This window comes from Hippocampus zosterae, chromosome 17 (genome assembly GCF_025434085.1).
Source record: "Hippocampus zosterae strain Florida chromosome 17, ASM2543408v3, whole genome shotgun sequence".
Lineage (NCBI taxonomy): Eukaryota > Metazoa > Chordata > Actinopteri > Syngnathiformes > Syngnathidae > Hippocampus > Hippocampus zosterae.
Window position 1 is genome coordinate 15,309,886 of NC_067467.1, and position 16,636 is coordinate 15,326,521.

The 16,636-nt window shown below is 46.3% G+C and overlaps 1 protein-coding gene across 11 annotated transcripts in view; it reads right to left on the reverse strand.

Moving 5' to 3' along the window:
- Positions 1-16,636, reverse strand: part of rbfox1 (RNA binding fox-1 homolog 1) — a 256,048-nt gene that overhangs the window by 115,466 nt on the left and 123,946 nt on the right. For 9 of the 11 annotated variants that reach the window (XR_007959562.1, XR_007959561.1, XM_052049731.1 and 6 more), the window contains exon 2: positions 1,327-1,617. The exons of the other annotated variants lie outside the window; for them this stretch is intronic. Coding sequence is in view for 7 of the 9 variants with exons in the window: in XM_052049731.1 (XP_051905691.1) it covers positions 1,327-1,617 (291 nt within the window). In the remaining 2 variants the exon portion in view is untranslated. The remainder of the gene's footprint in view (positions 1-1,326; positions 1,618-16,636) is intronic. 11 annotated transcript variants of the gene reach the window in all.

Below are 16,636 nucleotides of genomic sequence, written 5' to 3' on the forward strand. Positions count from 1 at the left end.
TTCTTTCAAAGGTTTACATTGACAGTACATTACGTACACATCTTGCTTAATAAACACCAAACCAAGACCGCTTTCTTGGATATTTATTTGTCCACGTTATCCCTCTCCCAAGCTATTATTTAAACAGCTGATAGGTTGGTTAAAGAGTTTTTCGGAGTGTTCAGGTTGCCATCTGACTTAATTGTTCAACCAAGGTCCTAATTTGAGCACCGTTGTTTGAAGGGCTTTATTTGCTTCTATTGGCACTAACGAGCTTTACATCTGGATATCACGTTCAATTTTTTAAGTTCAAGTTTTCGACCTTGAAATCACTCTGTGTTGGATCTTCCAATTCCACAGTCTGGTTCTCCCTGCCACCCTAGGTGAAAGATCGAAGATGCTTATATTAGTTTATGATGGAAGAACTGTTAGTGGCCTCTGTCCAGGCTAGGACTTAACACTGCCACAAGGATCTGCTATCAATTTCAAAAGCTTCTCTAATCTTCCCTTTGAAGGCCCCCCATCAGCTCCAAATAATTTGTACCTCAATAAATGAGCCAAAATTTGAGTCTGCAACCGTGGTTCTTTTCTACATTGTTTCTTTTTATATGTAAAACATTTCTTTGTTCTAGAACAAAGGCAACTGTGACATGCACCGTTGTTATAGGGCAGAGACAAGAGTTTAGAATATTTGTGATCAAAACAAGAAAACTTTGTAAGCTTGAACTACATGGAAGCCCCAGTAGAGATGAGCTGATCATAATTACCCATATATTCATTAACAAAAATAACATAAGATAGAAGGAATTATTTCCTTTACAGTAAGGGTCACCAATGTGGTGCCTACAGGCACCATGTAGTCGCAAGGACCACATTAGAAGCCTGTGGGCCTGTTCTAAAAATAGCTCACCAGTGATGGGACATTGTGATTTCCTTGGAATATCATAGAAGTGATCATTTGAAAGAATATTGGCAAAGATTTATAGAAATATAGTGTTGCATATTGTAATGTTCTGACTCCTGATTATTGTGGAGAAATCATTCACATGATCGGTGTCTTTACATAGATGACTGTCATAACTTGATAGTAAGGCAATAAAGGTAATTTGAGCAAATTTTGCATTTCAAAAGTGTGTCTGAAAACTAGTAGCCGTTTGCAGTAATTAGTAGCCAAGAAGTAGCTCTCAGCAATCAAAAACAACAAGCAATCACGTACCGATATGGAACTGCTTTTCGGCCAGTTGCAGACAATGTTTTGAAATGACCATTAGCAGACACAAAACAAAAACAAGGCTGTGGATCCTTTTATGTTAAACTAAACCAAACATTCATTCCTTCATGTCTTACTGTAGCTGTGCCAGTGACTGCCTGACTGGCGATGTCTGATCCATTCTGGTCACTGTGGCTCTGTGTCGACTGGTAGATGTTGAGTGGATGGTCGCTGACAGACGTCTGAACCCCGGAGTAGTCTTGAGGTGCTGGCTGCTGGTGTGAATGTGGATGGGAGTGTGCATGTGGGTGAGCGTGTGAAGCAGTGAACTCTGTGTTCATGCCATTCTGGGGAGGAGGGGCAAACTGGGCTGATGTGTAAGTCTGAGCCATGGATGGATCTGGGGGTGTCGGTGTGTCCTGGTTACCCTGTGTAGAGAAAGAAATTGACCTTTTGAACATGAAAAATTCACATTGCATGCATAATGTAAGATGTGTGAGGGATGTTTGACTACATCTTTGATCAACTATAACGAACTACATTAAAAAAAATTTAAACTGTAAACTCTTCTGCTTTAGGGCGGCCCGGTAGTCCAGTGGTTAGCACGTCGGCTTCACAGTGCGGAGGTGCCGGATTCGATTCCAGCTCGGACCTCCCAGTGTGGAGTTTGCATGTTCTCCCCGGGGCTGTGTGTGTTTTCTCCGGGTGCTCCGGTTTCCTCCCACATTCCAAAAATATGCATGGCAGGCTGATTGGGCGCACTAAATTGTCCCTAGGTGTGAGTGTGGGCGTGGATGGTTGATCGTCTCAGTGTGCCCTGCGATTGGCTGGCAACCAGTTCAGGGTGTCCCTCGCCTACTGCCCGAAAACGGCAGGGATAGGCTCCAGCACGCCCCGCGACCCTAGTGAGGATCAAGCGGTTCGGAAAATGGATGGATGGATGTTCTGTTTTACATATTCAATGACAGAAAAAAGACAACCAGAGGAGTATGGATATCAATGAACTTACCTTTTATGATGACATGTTCTTAAGATAGCAAAGTGGTTGAGACTGATTAGACATAGACAAAGTGTCGGTTGAAGCAAAGTAGTACACTCAATTTGCCTCAGTCACTTCAGAAGGTTATAAATCTCACATAATGGGCCAAGAGCCTACAAAAGCTTTTTTTCTTTTTCGCCAGTTTTTCTCAGACACTTTGGTACATTTCACAGAACCAAATTTAAATTTGCAAAACAGTATTTGCATTTCTCAAAATAATTCAAACAAATACGAAAAGGTATTTTCCTTCTGAAAATCTTTAGTTCATCTATCAGAAGTAAAAATTTGTGTCTCAGAACATGGCAGTGTCATCAGAATAACAAGTCCTTTTGTCATCTTGGATTGATAAAATTCAAATTACTTCGTCATGTTGTCAATGTAACAGTGTACAATGGAGGCATGTTATGGTGTAAACTGCCACTTAAGTTTTGATGACAAATTCAGCATTCAAAATCGAAATTTTGTGCATGTGGAAATTGGTTGCAAGAGACTGGGCAAAATTCAACTGTCACTTTTCCCTTGAGTCAGTCCGAAACCTTCTGTCATAATTTTTTTTTACAAATCTATAACACCATCCATCCATCCATCCATCCATCATCTACCGCTTATCCAGGGCCGGGTCGCGGGGGCAACAGCTTTAGCAGGGAAGCCCAGACTTCCCTGTCCCTAGCTACTTCTTCCAGCTCTCCCCGGGGGATCCCGAGACGTTCCCAGGCCAGCTGGGTGACATAGTCTCTCCAGCGTGTCCTGGGTCTTCCCCGGGGTCTCCTCCCGGTGGGACATGCCCGGAACACCTCACCAGGGAGGCGCTCAGGAGGCATCCGAATCAGATGCCCAAGACACCTCATCTGGCTCCTCTCGATGTGGAGGAGAAGCGGCTCGACTCTGAGCCCCTCCCGGATGACCGAGCTTCTCACCTTATCTCTAAGGGAGAGCCCGGACACCCTGCGGAGAAAACTCATTTCGGCCGCTTGTATCCGGGATCTCGTTCTTTCGGTCACGACCCATAGCTCGTGACCATAGATGAGGGTTGGGACGTAGATCGACCGGTAAATTGAGAGCTTCGCCCTTTGGCTCAGCTCCTTCTTTACCACGACAGACCGATACAACGTCCGCATCACAGCAGACGCTGCACCGATCCGCCTGTCGATCTCCCGCTCCTCCTTGCCCCCACTCGTGAACAAGACCCCAAGATACTTGAACTCCTCCACTTGGGGCAAGATCTCCTCCCCGACCCGCAGGGGGCACTCCACCCTTTTCCGACTGAGGACCATGGTTTCAGATTTGGAGGTGCTGATCTTCATCCCAACCGCTTCACACTCGGCTGCGAAACGCTCCAGTGAGAGTTGGAGAGCCCCGTTTGAAGGAGCCAACAGCACCACATCATCCGCAAAAAGCAGGGATGCAATACTGAGGCCCCCAAAACGGACCCCCTCAACGCTTCGGCTGCGCCTAGAAATTCTGTCCATAAAAGTTATGAACAGAATCGGCGACAAAGGGCAGCCTTGGCGGAGTCCTACCCCCACTGGAAACGATTCCGACTTACTGCGAGCAATGCGAACCAAACTCTGACATCGGTGGTATAGTGACCGAACAGCCCGTATCAGGGGGTTCGGTACGCCATACCCTCGAAGCACCCCCCACAGAACTCCCCGAGGGACACGGTCAAACGCCTTCTCCAAGTCCACAAAACACATGCAGACTGGTTGGGCGAATTCCCACTTACCCTCGAGGACCCTGCTAAGGGTGTAGAGCTGGTCCACTGTTCCACGGCCGGGACGAAAACCACACTGCTCCACCTCAATCTGAGGCTCGACTTCCTGACGGACCCTCCTCTCCAGCACCCCTGAATAGACCTTACCAGGGAGGCTGAGGAGTGTGATCCCTCTGTAGTTGGAACACACCCTCCGGTCCCCCTTTTTAAAAAGAGGGACTACCACCCCGGTCTGCCAATCCAGAGGCACTCTCCCCGTTGACCATGCGATGTTGCAGAGGCGTGTCAACCAGGACAGCCCCACAACATCCAGAACCTTGAGGAACTCTGGGCGGATCTCATCCACCCCTGGGGCCTTGCCACCGAGGAGCTTTTTAACCACATCGGTGACTTCAGCCACAGAGATGGGAGAGCCCACCTCAGAGTCCCCAGGCTCTGCTTCCTCTAAGGAAGGCGTGTTGGTGGAGTTGAGGAGGTCTTCGAAGTACTCTGCCCATCGGTTCACAACGTCCCGAGTCGAAGTCAGCAGCGCCCCATCCCCACTGTACACAGTGTTAGTGGTGCACTGCTTCCCCCTCCTGAGACGTCGGATGGTGGACCAGAATTTCCTCGAAGCCGTCCGGAAGTCGGCTTCCATGGCCTCACCGAACTCCTCCCACACTCGGGTTTTTGCCTCGGCGACCACCGAAGCTGCGTTCCGCTTGGCCTGTCGATACCCGTCAGCTGCCTCTGGGGTCCCACAGGCCATAAAGGCTCGATAGGACTCCTTCTTCAGCTTGACGGCATCCCTTACTGCTGGTGTCCACCAGCGAGTACGGGGGTTGCCGCCACGACAGGCACCAACCACCTTACGGCCACAACTCAGATTGGTCGCCTCAACAATAGAGGCATGGAACATGGTCCACTCGGGCTCAATGTCCCCCGCCTCACCCGGAACATGGGAAAAGCTCTGTCGGAGGTGGGAGTTGAAACTCCTTCTGACAGGGGATTCCGCCAGACGCTCCCAACAAACCCTCACAATACGTTTGGGTCTGCCAGGACAGACCGGCATCTTCCCCCACCATCGGAGCCTACTCACCACCAGGTGGTGATCAGTTGACAGCTCCGCCCCTCTCTTCACCCGAGTGTCCAGAACATGCGGCCGCAAATCCGATGATACAACTACGAAGTCGATCATCGAACTGCGGCCTAGGGTGTCCTGGTGCCAAGTGCACATATGGACACCCTTATGTTTGAACAAGGTGTTCGTTTTGGACAATCCGTGACGAGCACAGAAGTCCAATAACAAAACACCACTCGGGTTCTGATAGGGGGGGCCGTTCCTCCCAATCACGCCCCTCCAGGTCTCACTGTCATTGCCCACGTGAGCATTGAAGTCCCCCAGCAGAACAAGGGAGTCCCCAGCAGGAGTACTCTCCAGCACACCCTCCAAGGACTCCAAAAAGGGTGGGTATGCTGAGCTGCTGTTTGGTGCATATGCACAAATAACAGTCAGGACCCGTCCACCCACCCGAAGGTGGAGGGAGGCAACCCTCTCGTCTACCGGTGTGAACCCCAATGTACAGGCACTGAGCCGTGGGGCAATGAGTATGCCCACACCTGCTCTGCGCCTTTCACCGTGAGCAACTCCAGAGTGGAAGAGAGTCCAACCCCTCTCGAGAGAACTGGTACCAGAACCCAGGCTGTGTGTGGAGGCAAGTCCGACTATATCCAGTCGGAAATTCTCTGCCTCACACACCAGCTCGGGCTCCTTCCCTGCCAGAGAGGTGACATTCCATGTCCCAAGAGCTAGTTTCTGCAGCCGAGGATCGGACCGCCAGGGTCCCCGCCTTTGGCTGCCGCCCAGCTCACATTGCACCCGACCCCTTTGGCCCCTCTCATGGGTGGTGAGCCCATGGGAAGGGGGACCCACGTTGCCTCTTCGGGCTGTGCCCGGCCGGGCCCCATGGGTGTAGGCCCGGCCACCAGGCGCTTGCCAACGAGCCCCACCTCCAGGCCTGGCTCCAGAGGGGGGCCCCGGTGACCCGCGTCCGGGCAAGGGAAACTTCGATCCATTTATTTTAATCTTCATCAGGGGTCTTTGAGCCGTGCTTTGTCTGGCCCCTCACCTAGAACCTGTTTGCCATGGGTGACCCTGCCAGGGGCATAAAAGCCCCAGACAACTTAGCTCCTAGGATCATTGGGACACACAAACCCCTCCACCACGGTAAGGTGACGACTCACGGACTCACGGAATCTATAACACATCTGTGGGTATTATCTTTTTTAAAATAGTGATCGATATTTTGTGCTGAAAACATCTTTGATGATTCATTGCTAATTGTTGAAGTTTCCGTGATGATTTGGGGGGAGTGACAATTCCGCCATACGATAGCATTTTACTGGTTGTAATATTTTTACCAAAAAACTGCAAATGTAAACATGGGACAATCTCAAGGAAAATTGCACTTGTAAACCCTAAAAATTACAGTACAATCTGATTACTTTGAGGCCACAAAAGCTCATCCACATAACAAGAATCATCTTCACTTGCTGTGAGCATTTCAGAGCACTAGTTGATCATTGGTTGATCAAATGCTTCACACATTTCCCTTTGTTGAAAATGGAAGAGGGGAAAATAATCTAAGAGAAATGTATAGAAATATGCTTGACATCTGACAAAATTGCAGTGGGGAAATGGATCCAAGCTGGAATGGACCATTGTTTGGGATGTTATTTGGTAGAGGAGTCTCTGTTCGGAGGAAGGGTAAAGTTTCTAAAACAGTGTTGAGACTGGCCATGGTATACAGATTACAGATGAGGGACACTGAAGAAAGAGCTCAGGGTGGCAGAAATGAAGCTCCTCAGGTTTTCTTTGGGGGTCGGGATTGGGAGGGACAGCCAAGGTGAGATGTTTTGGGAAAAAGTGAGCGCAAACCGACTTAGTTGGTTTGGGCACGTACTGAGGAGAAATATTAGTACCGGTATATTGGTTGAATGGCGATAATAATAATAATAATAATAATAATGCATTCTATTTAAAAGCTCCCTTCATGCCACTGTACAGACAATAAGACAATACAATGTAAAAATTAGTAAGCAAGATATTATATAAAAACAGGACATAAAATCATAAAAACATGGGAAATGGAAGAGCTATGTGTTGTAGGCAATCCTGAACAGGTGTGTTTTTAGACGGGACTTGAAAGTGGAAAGAGGTGTGCTGTTCCAAAGTTTTGGAGCAGCGTGACTGAAGGCTCTGGCTCCCATGGTGCTAAGGCGTGCAGGGGGCACTGACAGGCGGAGGGAGGACGAGGATCTCAGGGAGCGAGAGGGGATATGCACCTGGAGTAGTCGGACAGGTAGGGAGTGGCCAGATTGTGGATGGCCATATATGTATATAGGAGCAGTTTGTAGTTGATGCGATAATGGACAGGGAGCCAGTGGAGTTGCTCAAGGACGGGGGTGATGTGCTGCTCGGAAGATGTTTTTGTGATGATGCGAGCAGAGGTGTTTTGAACCAGCTGGATTTTATGGAGGGACTTTTGAGGTAGGACAAAGAGGAGAGTGTTGCAAGGCGGCATGTGACAAGACTGTGGACAAGAATAGCAGTGTTGCGGGGGGTGAGGGAAGGGCGAAGTCTGGTAATATTGCGGAGGTGGAAATAAGCAGTGCAGGTGATGGTGTTGATATGTGAGTGGAAGGTGAGCATGCTATCCAGGATGACACCCAGACTCTTGACCTGGGGGGAGGAGGAGGACACTAAGGAGCTGTCAATGTTGAAGGAAAAACTGTTTATTTTAGATAAAGTGGATTTGGTGCCAAGAAGGAGGACTTCAGTTTTATTAGCATTTAATTTAAGAATGTTTGTTGTGAACCATGTTTTGAGTTCAGAGAGGCAAGAGGCGAGGGACTGGGGTGGGAGTATGGAGTTTGGTTTGCAGGAGAGGTAGAGCTGGGTGTCATCAGCAAAGCAGTGAAAGTGGATATTGAATTTGCAGAGGATATGGCCAAGAGGCAGGAGGTAGATGATGAAGAGAAGGGGACCGAGGACAGATCCCTGGGGTACACCTGTGGTGACTGGGGAGGGCTTTGAGGTGAATGATTTGAGCTGGACAAACTGAGTACGGCCAGTGAGGTAGGAGTGAAACCAACTGAGGGGAGTGTGGGGGAGACCAATTTAGGAGTGTCTATTGAGGAGGATAGGGTGAGAGATTGTGTCAAAGGTGGCGCTCAAGTCCAAGAGGATGAGGATTGAGACTAAACCGTAATCAGATGCTATAAGGAGATCATTTTCAATACGGATTAGGGCAGTCTCTGTGCTGTGGCGGGGGCGGAAACCGGACTGAAAGGGTTCATAGAGTGAAGGGAATGAGTGGAGTTGAGCAGCAACTGTATTTTCTAGGATTTTCGAGATAAATGGAAGGTTGGAGATGGGGCGGAGGTTATCGAAGTTGTTGGGGTCAGAGCCATGTTTTTTCAGTGCGTGGGTGATAGCAGCGGTTTTGAATAGTGATGGGACAATACCAGAAGAGAGTGAGGAGTGGATAATAGCAGATATGAGAGGAAGCAGGGAAGGAAGGCAGGATTTAACAAGGGATGAAGGGAGGGGATTGAGCTGGTAAGTGGTGGGCTTGGATTTGAGTATGAGGTTGGATAATCATGGCGGAACTGCCAGGAAAGAGAGCAAGAGGAGGACCTCAGAGAGGTTTTATGCATGTTGTGAGAGGGAAGACATGAGGGCATTTGGTGTTAGAGGTGATGCAGATGATAGACTTCAATGGAAAAAGAATGACACACTGTGGCAAGCCCTATTGGGACAGGCCAAAATGAAAAGTAGTAGTTGGTAATTTTGACTACACACACACACAAAATAGGAACATGCGTGCAAAAACACACATGCTGTTTTACCTCTAGACATTGGCAGGATCTGTCACATGAAAAAAAATCGGTTGGGATCTTAAAAATCGGCATGTGTGGTTGAGTGTTCCTTTGCATTTCTTTCTTCACTTCAGGCTAATGATAAAGATACCTCATCATCATCATCATTATTCTACCTAAACTCCTGCCAAGAAATATAAACCAGATCAGGGTTGGCTGTTTTGGTTAATCCAACAGATCTTTCCCCCTTGATGGAAATGTGGCATTGTTTCCGCTGTGAGCTGCCACCCCTACCAAGACATCACAAAACCCTAATCTCAAATACTACGAAAAATTTCCTTTGTCAAATGAATGCAGAGCAGGTGTTATTGTACAGTGCTTTACCATTATGCCTTGACATCATCGAGTCTCAATGTGCTGTGGAAAGAAATCTCTGAGAAGATATGAAAAGTGTGCGGCAACACCTAAGCCCAATGCCCATGGCTTCATTCCTCTGGAAATTTTCTGTACAAGATGAAACATTGCCAAAACATCCAGCAATTAAAAAAATAAAATAAAATTATACTGTATATAAAAAAAACAATCCTCTTCTCAACCCTCGGGTAGTGTCCGTCCCTCAATCAGCTCGGGTCTGCTATTGTTCCTTCAGGGAGTGAGACCCCTTCATTGCGGACTCTCTTAGTCACCATCCGACTACATTTCTCAAGCCCGAATGACATCCCGAATGACATCCCGATGTCGCTGTTGTAGATCCTGGTTGTATGAGGCAGATTATTGGCCATTAGTTGGATGGGATTGCACCCTTTGAGGGATCCTTCATGATCAGGATCGTTCGCCCTTCAGTTAGCCATCCTGGGTGAGTCCGATCCCTCAGCAGCTGGTTCATTTGTGCTGCTATGCGCTCATGGAGTGCTGTGAGTTTCTTTGCCGTCCAGTTCTTCATATCTGAGATTCTTTCCTGTATGTCTGCCACTGTTATGGGAACTGGGTTCTGTTCAGGGAGGTTCCTGTGCTCCTCTCTCAGGGTCACCAGCCATTGGGCACTGCTGTTATGTGCAACCTCCTTCTCCCATATGCTTTTGCAGTACCTTTCAGTTTCCAGTCTTGGTGGGTCAGCTCTGTTGTTGGGACCCTGCCACTGCCACTTTCGCAGGTTGTGTTATGAACACCCTGTTTATTCGTCTGGCCTCATTCTCTTTCGTGTCCAGCTTTAGGCGGCTTGGAGCCTTTGTTTGGAAGTTTCGAGTGCTTCGGGTATGATCATTCATTGGGGCTTGCCTCCCAATCTCTGGTATGATTTCCTCCTTTGATCTGGCAGCCTGGGCCCTTCAACATGAACCTGCGTTGTACCTCATCAATCTCAAGTTGTGACAGCAGTTACCATTTGTGGATGTTGGAACACTGAGTTACTCGTTGTTTCGTGGTCAACCGTGTGAAACTGTGGGTTTCGAAGTAACCATTTAGCCCACATTCTCTGCATGTAACTCCTCTGACTAGGGTTGCTTGAGTAGTAGCATTCCAACAGAGCCATGTCATCTCGTCCTTCTCCACTTTGTTCCTGTAGCTCATTCTTCATCAAGGTGCTCTGGTTCCCCAGCACCGGACGCAGACCTCGTTTGGCCGGGTGACGTCTGAGCCGGCATGTCATTCGTTTTATTGTCTCTCATCATTGTATGAGGTAGGCTTTCGCGTGAAGGATCTTGCCCACACTGGATGGTGTTATCGAACCACCATCTCCCGTATGCCAAACCCGATGCCTTACCAACTGAGCTATCCAGACGCAATAGGGATAGGGTGTGTGTGTGTGTGTGTGTGTGTGTGTGTGTATGTGTAAATATATATATATAAGCACGTCGGCTTCGCAGTGCAGAGGTACCGGGTTCGATTCCAGCTCCGGCCTCCCTGTGTGGAGTTTGCATGTTCTCCCCGGGCCTGCGTGGGTTTTCTCCGGGTGCTCCGGTTTCCTCCCACATTCCAAAAATATGCATGGCAGGCTGATTGAACACTCTAAATTGTCCCTAGGTGTGAGTGTGAGTGCGAATGGTTGTTCGTTTCTGTGTGCCCTGCGATTGGCTGGCAACCGATTCAGGGTGTCCCCCGCCTACTGCCCGAAGACAGCTGGGGTAGGCTCCAGCACCCCCCGCGACCCTAGTGAGGATCAAGCGGCTCGGAAGATGAATGAATGAATATATATATATATATATATATATATATATATATATATACACACACACACACACACACACACGCACACACACACAACATCAGACATCTCAGTCCAGAAATGTGTTGTTCCCGGGGTCTGTTGCAACCACTCATCTAGTTTGCAGCCTCTCCAGCCACAACAACATGAGAGCATACAGTATATATGTGTGTGTGTGTGCGTGTGTGTGTGTGTGTGTGGGTGTCCACATAATTTAGGGTGGGCTTCCTGTCTTTGCTTGCACTGTTCTCATGCATGACCTTTGTGTGAATTCGTCAAATACCACGAGAGTAGAATTATTTTGTGAATGAATGTCAGTGAGCTTTTGAAGAATTAATGTTTTAATGTTTTTTTTCGGAGTGTTTTTTTGGGGGAGGGGGTTTGCGTGTTATAACAACAATGAAAAGTGGTCCTAGAATCACATTTAAAATTCCGGACAGCACGGATATATTAAACACAGATCTGCCCTGACTGCTCAGTGAATGAGCACATTTTAGACATTTTAAGGAAAGAATAAGACCTCCCACCACACAAAGGCTATGTATGTGTGCTCGGGGGACATTCATGACTGTATTTTGCAGGAAGAGAATGAGAGAGAAAAAGAGTGATACAGATGGTGGGTCTTGGCTAAATTCTCTGCTGTGTAATAAGAACCACATTTAGAGCACTGAAATATGATTCAGGTGGCAGAACACTGCACACAAAAACGACCCACCAATCCACACGTCCATACACGCACAGGCGCACGCCTGCACACATATTTAAGCACACGTGAGCATGATACAAGACAAAGCAAGTACTACCTTTAGAAACAAGTGTCATACATTTATGCTCTCATGTTTGCTCTCACAAGTTTGTTTGTTTGTTTGTTTGTTGAACATAAAAAACATATACAGTAATAAATTGACAGAAAGTAGGGTAAGTTAAATAGTAAAAAGGAAAGAGAAAACAGTCATCATCCAACACAATTATTATGTTCAAAGGAGAAGGAAGAAGTAAAAAACTTATCGAGTCCTACCCCATGTTATGTATTCATATATAAATAGATCATTTTTTATTTATATATGAATCAGAAAAGAAAGAAGGAAAAAGTCTCCATCAGGGCCCATGCTTTTACCCTCAACCGTGATATTTTTACAACTTTTGGTTTGTATCGGGATTTTATACATACACAGCCTGGCACTCTTGTGTCAATTTTCTCTTGTATTCATCATGGATATTGCAGTACCTTTCTCTATTTATCAACTTAATTCTGATTTATTATTATAGTTAACTAGTTGGTTCGCCGCCCTCCGGGCGGCTCATCAGCTAGTTCCTGCGGAAGGCTGGTAAGGTGGTGGTTCGCCGCCCTCCGGGCGGCTCATCAGCTAGTTCCTGCGGAAGGCTGGTAAGGTGGGCCTTCGGCCCACAAAAGTGTTGTTGCTTGGTTCAACTTTTTGTTCATCTTCATTGCTTATCACGAAAATAAAGAGATGTTTAGCTCAATTTCATTGCAATGCTTGTGGGTAGACAACATTTTTTCGCTAAGATGCCCGCGCGATCGTAGTGAGCCACTGCCTGAGCGGCGCAGTGGCGGCGCGCAGTGGCGGCGCGCAGTGGCGGCGCGCAGTGGCGGCGCGCAGTGGCGGCGCGCAGCGGCGCGGTGAAGTAGGTACGTTTTGAAAAGGGACAGACGGAAGGACAGACCGCGTGCGGGACGACGCGCAATATATATATAGATTAACGTTTAGAATTTATCACCTTAACTCTGATTGATGTCGGTTGTTTGTACTATTTTTTTGAATTTTTTTTTTAACTCCGCAAGCGATTTACTCATTTTCAGGTCCGTTTCGAAATTATTCCACAGATTAACACCTTTGACAGATACACTTCTTTGCTTGATGTTTATTCTTGTTTTGGATTTTTTATTGTTGAGCTGCGCGTACTGATATCTGTTATCTAAATAACTTTTTTTTATTTATAACCTACACCTCTAATGCCATATCTAATGAAATAAATAAATCTCTAATTTATTCTATAACATACTGTGATCTATTGTGTCAAAGATCTAGGAAAATCCCATCAGTAAATTCTTTGTTTTCTCTATTAGTGGCTATTGCTTCCACAAACTCCATAACTGCCATTGAGGTGGTCCGTTTTTCCCTGAAGCCATATTGATTTTCACTTAACAGCGCATGTTTTTGTAGAAAGCTATGAAGTCTGCTGGAGAATATTTTTGAGAATTGTGGTTGTAGTGATTTTGGTCTAAAATTTGTAAACAAATGTCTTTCTCCACTTTTATAAATTGGAATAACTTCAGCAATTTTCATTTTTGATGGAAAGATACCAGCTTTGAATGACAGGTTACATATGTACGTGAAAGGTCACGCGGCAAATTCTATAATCTGTTTCATTATTGTCATATCAATATGAAAGCAATCAGTTGACTTTTTTGTTTTAAAAGTTCTTACAATATTTGATACTTCTTGTTTTACAGCAATAAGGAACATCGTGGAAGAGTTTTTTTTCCACGTATCTATTTCAAACAATTTTGATCAGGAATTTGTTTTGCTGGGTTACTGGCGATATTGACAAAGTACGCATTAAATTCAATCGCTATTTCTGCAGTTTTTTCGATAATAGTATTTTTGCCTTTGATGAAATACTCTGGATAATCCACTTATTTAGGACTGTTTCTGATTACTTGATTACGTATTTTCCATATTTCTTGTGTGTTGCTTTTATTCTGCTCCAATAGTAAATGGAAATGGTCTCTCTTTTATTTTTATAGGTCTTATATTTTTTCTGCCTCTTTAGTTCTCAATTTTATCAACAATTTATATAAATTATTATTTTTTTACATGCATTTTCTGTCTTTCGTTATCCATGGCTTACTTGGGTTGATACAATTTCCATTTTTAAATTTTTACTGTAGTGTTATTCTTAAAATCATAATTCATTTATTCTCCATCCGTGGGATAGTTTTCCGAAGAACCTTCTCACTGAGAGCCACAAAGACTTTGGCTGACCATCATCATTATCCATCCATCCATTTTCTAATCAGCTTATCCTCAAAAGGATGGCGGGCCTGCTGGAGCCTATTCCAGCTGTCTTCGGGCAGTAGGAGGTGTACACTTCCGGGGTGAGAGGATGCAGGCGTGTATTTCGCCGCTTCTTACTCCGAGCTTTTTTAAATTCAGATTTCCTTCTTTTCTTCTTTTCTTCTCTCGCCCCCCTGAAAACCAGGACTGCTTAATTCTCCACAGCTGCCTCCTGGTTTATACCTGCTCTGAGGTCCATGAAATAAAAAAAAAAAACACCAACTTGAGCGTCTCGACAAGAAAACCGGTCTCACCATCCATAAGGACATGTACACCACCCATATCACTCAATATAAGGACTTAATTGCACAAACCACATCCAACTACTAATCTGGCCTCATCCTCTCCAATGAAGGAAACTCAAGAATTCTCTTCTCTGTCATGAACAAAATCCTCCAGCCACCAAATTCTCTCCCCCCCCCCCCCCATCTGTACTCCACAGCAACCTGCAACTCCATAATGCAGTACTTCAATGACAAAATCCTCAAGATTCATTATCACCTCGATCAAAACCTACGAGTTCCCTCCTCACCTAAACCTCCTTCTCCTTGTCATCCCTTTTCCAGTTTTGTTGCACCCACGACTGCTGAAATATCCAACCTCATTCTCAAATCCAAGCATATCACATGCCAACTTGATCCCCTCCCTTCATCCCTTGTCAAATCCTGTCTCCCTTCCCTGCTTCCCCTCATATCTGCCATTATTCACTCCTCACTTTTTTCTGGAATTGTCCCATCACTTTTCAAAACCGCTGCTGTTGCCCCCATACCAAAAAACATGGTTCAGACCCCAATAACTTCGATAACCTCCGCCCCATCTCCAACCTTCCATTTATCTCTAAAATCCTTGAAAAAACTGTTGCTGCTCAACTCCACTCCCACCTATCCCTCCACTCCCTCTATGAACCTTTTCAATCTGGTATCCACCCCCGCCACAGCACAGAGACCACCCTAATCCAAATTGTAAATGATCTCCTTTATAGCAGCTGATTCTGGTTTAGTCTCAATTCTCATCCTCTTAGACCTGAGTGCCGCCTTTGACACCATCTCTCACCCTTTCCTCAATAGACTCTCCTCCATTGGTCTCTCCCACACTCCCCTCAGTTGGTTCCACTCCTACCTCACCATCCACACTCAGTTTGTCCAGCTCAAATCCTTCACTTCATCGCCCTCCCCCGTCACCACAGGTGTACGCCAGGGATCTGTCCTAGGGCCCCTTCTCTTTATCATCAACCTCCTGCCCCTTGGTCATATTTTCCACACATTGAATATCCACTTTCACTGCTTTGCTGATGACACCCAGCTCTACCTTTCCTGCAAACCAAACTCCATATTTCCACCCCCCCTCCCTCACCTCTTGCCCCTCCGAACTCAAAACATGGTTCACAACAAACTTTCTTAAATTCAATTCTAATAAAACTGAAATCCTCCTTCTTGGCACCAATTCCACTCTACCTAAAGTAAACAGTTTCTCCCTCAACATTGACAGTTCCTCATTGTTCCCCTCCCCTCAGGTTAAGAGTCTGGGTGTCATCCTTGACAGCATGCTCACCTTCCATATCAACACCGTCACCCGCACTGCTTATTTCAACCTCCACAATATAAACAGACTTCGCCCTTCCCTCACCCCCCGCACCACTGCTATTCTTGTCCACAGTCTTGTCACATCCCGCTTAGATTACTGCAACACTCTCCTCTTCGGCCGACCTAAAAAAATTCTCCATAAAATCTAGCTGGTTCAAAACGCCTCTGCTCGCATCATGACAAAAACACCCTCCCAGCAGCACATCACCCCCATCCTTGAGCAACTCCACTGGTTTCCTGTCCATTACCGCATCAACTACAAACTGCTCCTATATACATATATGGCCATCCACAATCTGGCCCCTCCCTACCTGTCCGACCTACAGTACTTCAGGTGCATACCCCTACTCACTCCCTCAGATCCTCGTCCTCCCTCCGCCTGTCAGTGCCCCCTGCCCGCCTCAGCACCATGGGAGCCAGAGCCTTCAGTCACGCTGCTCCAAAGCTCTGGAACACTCTACCCCTCCAAAACTGTACACCTCTCTCCACTTTCAAGATCCCATCTAAAAACACACTTGTTCAGGACTGCCTACAATACATAACTCTTCCATTTCCTCTGTTTTGTGATTTTATGTCCTGTTTTTGTACAATATTTAGTTTATTTATTTTCACATTGTATTGTCTGTACAGTGTCCTTGGGTGGCATTAAAGGCACTTTTAAATGAAATGTATTATTATTATTATTATTATTATTATTAAAGGTGGTGGGCGTGCTGGAGCCTATTCCAGCTGTCTTCGGGCAGTAGGTGTACACCCTGAATTGGTTGCCAGTTAATCGCAGGGCACATGTAGACGAACAACCATCCATGCTCAAAATCATATTTAGGAACAATGTGTTCCATTAACCTGCCATACAATTTTTTTGAATGTGGGAGGAAACCAGAATACCCGAAGAAAACCGGAGCAGGCACGGAGAGTACATGCAAACTCCACACAGGAAGGCCGGAGGCGGAATCAAACCCTTAACC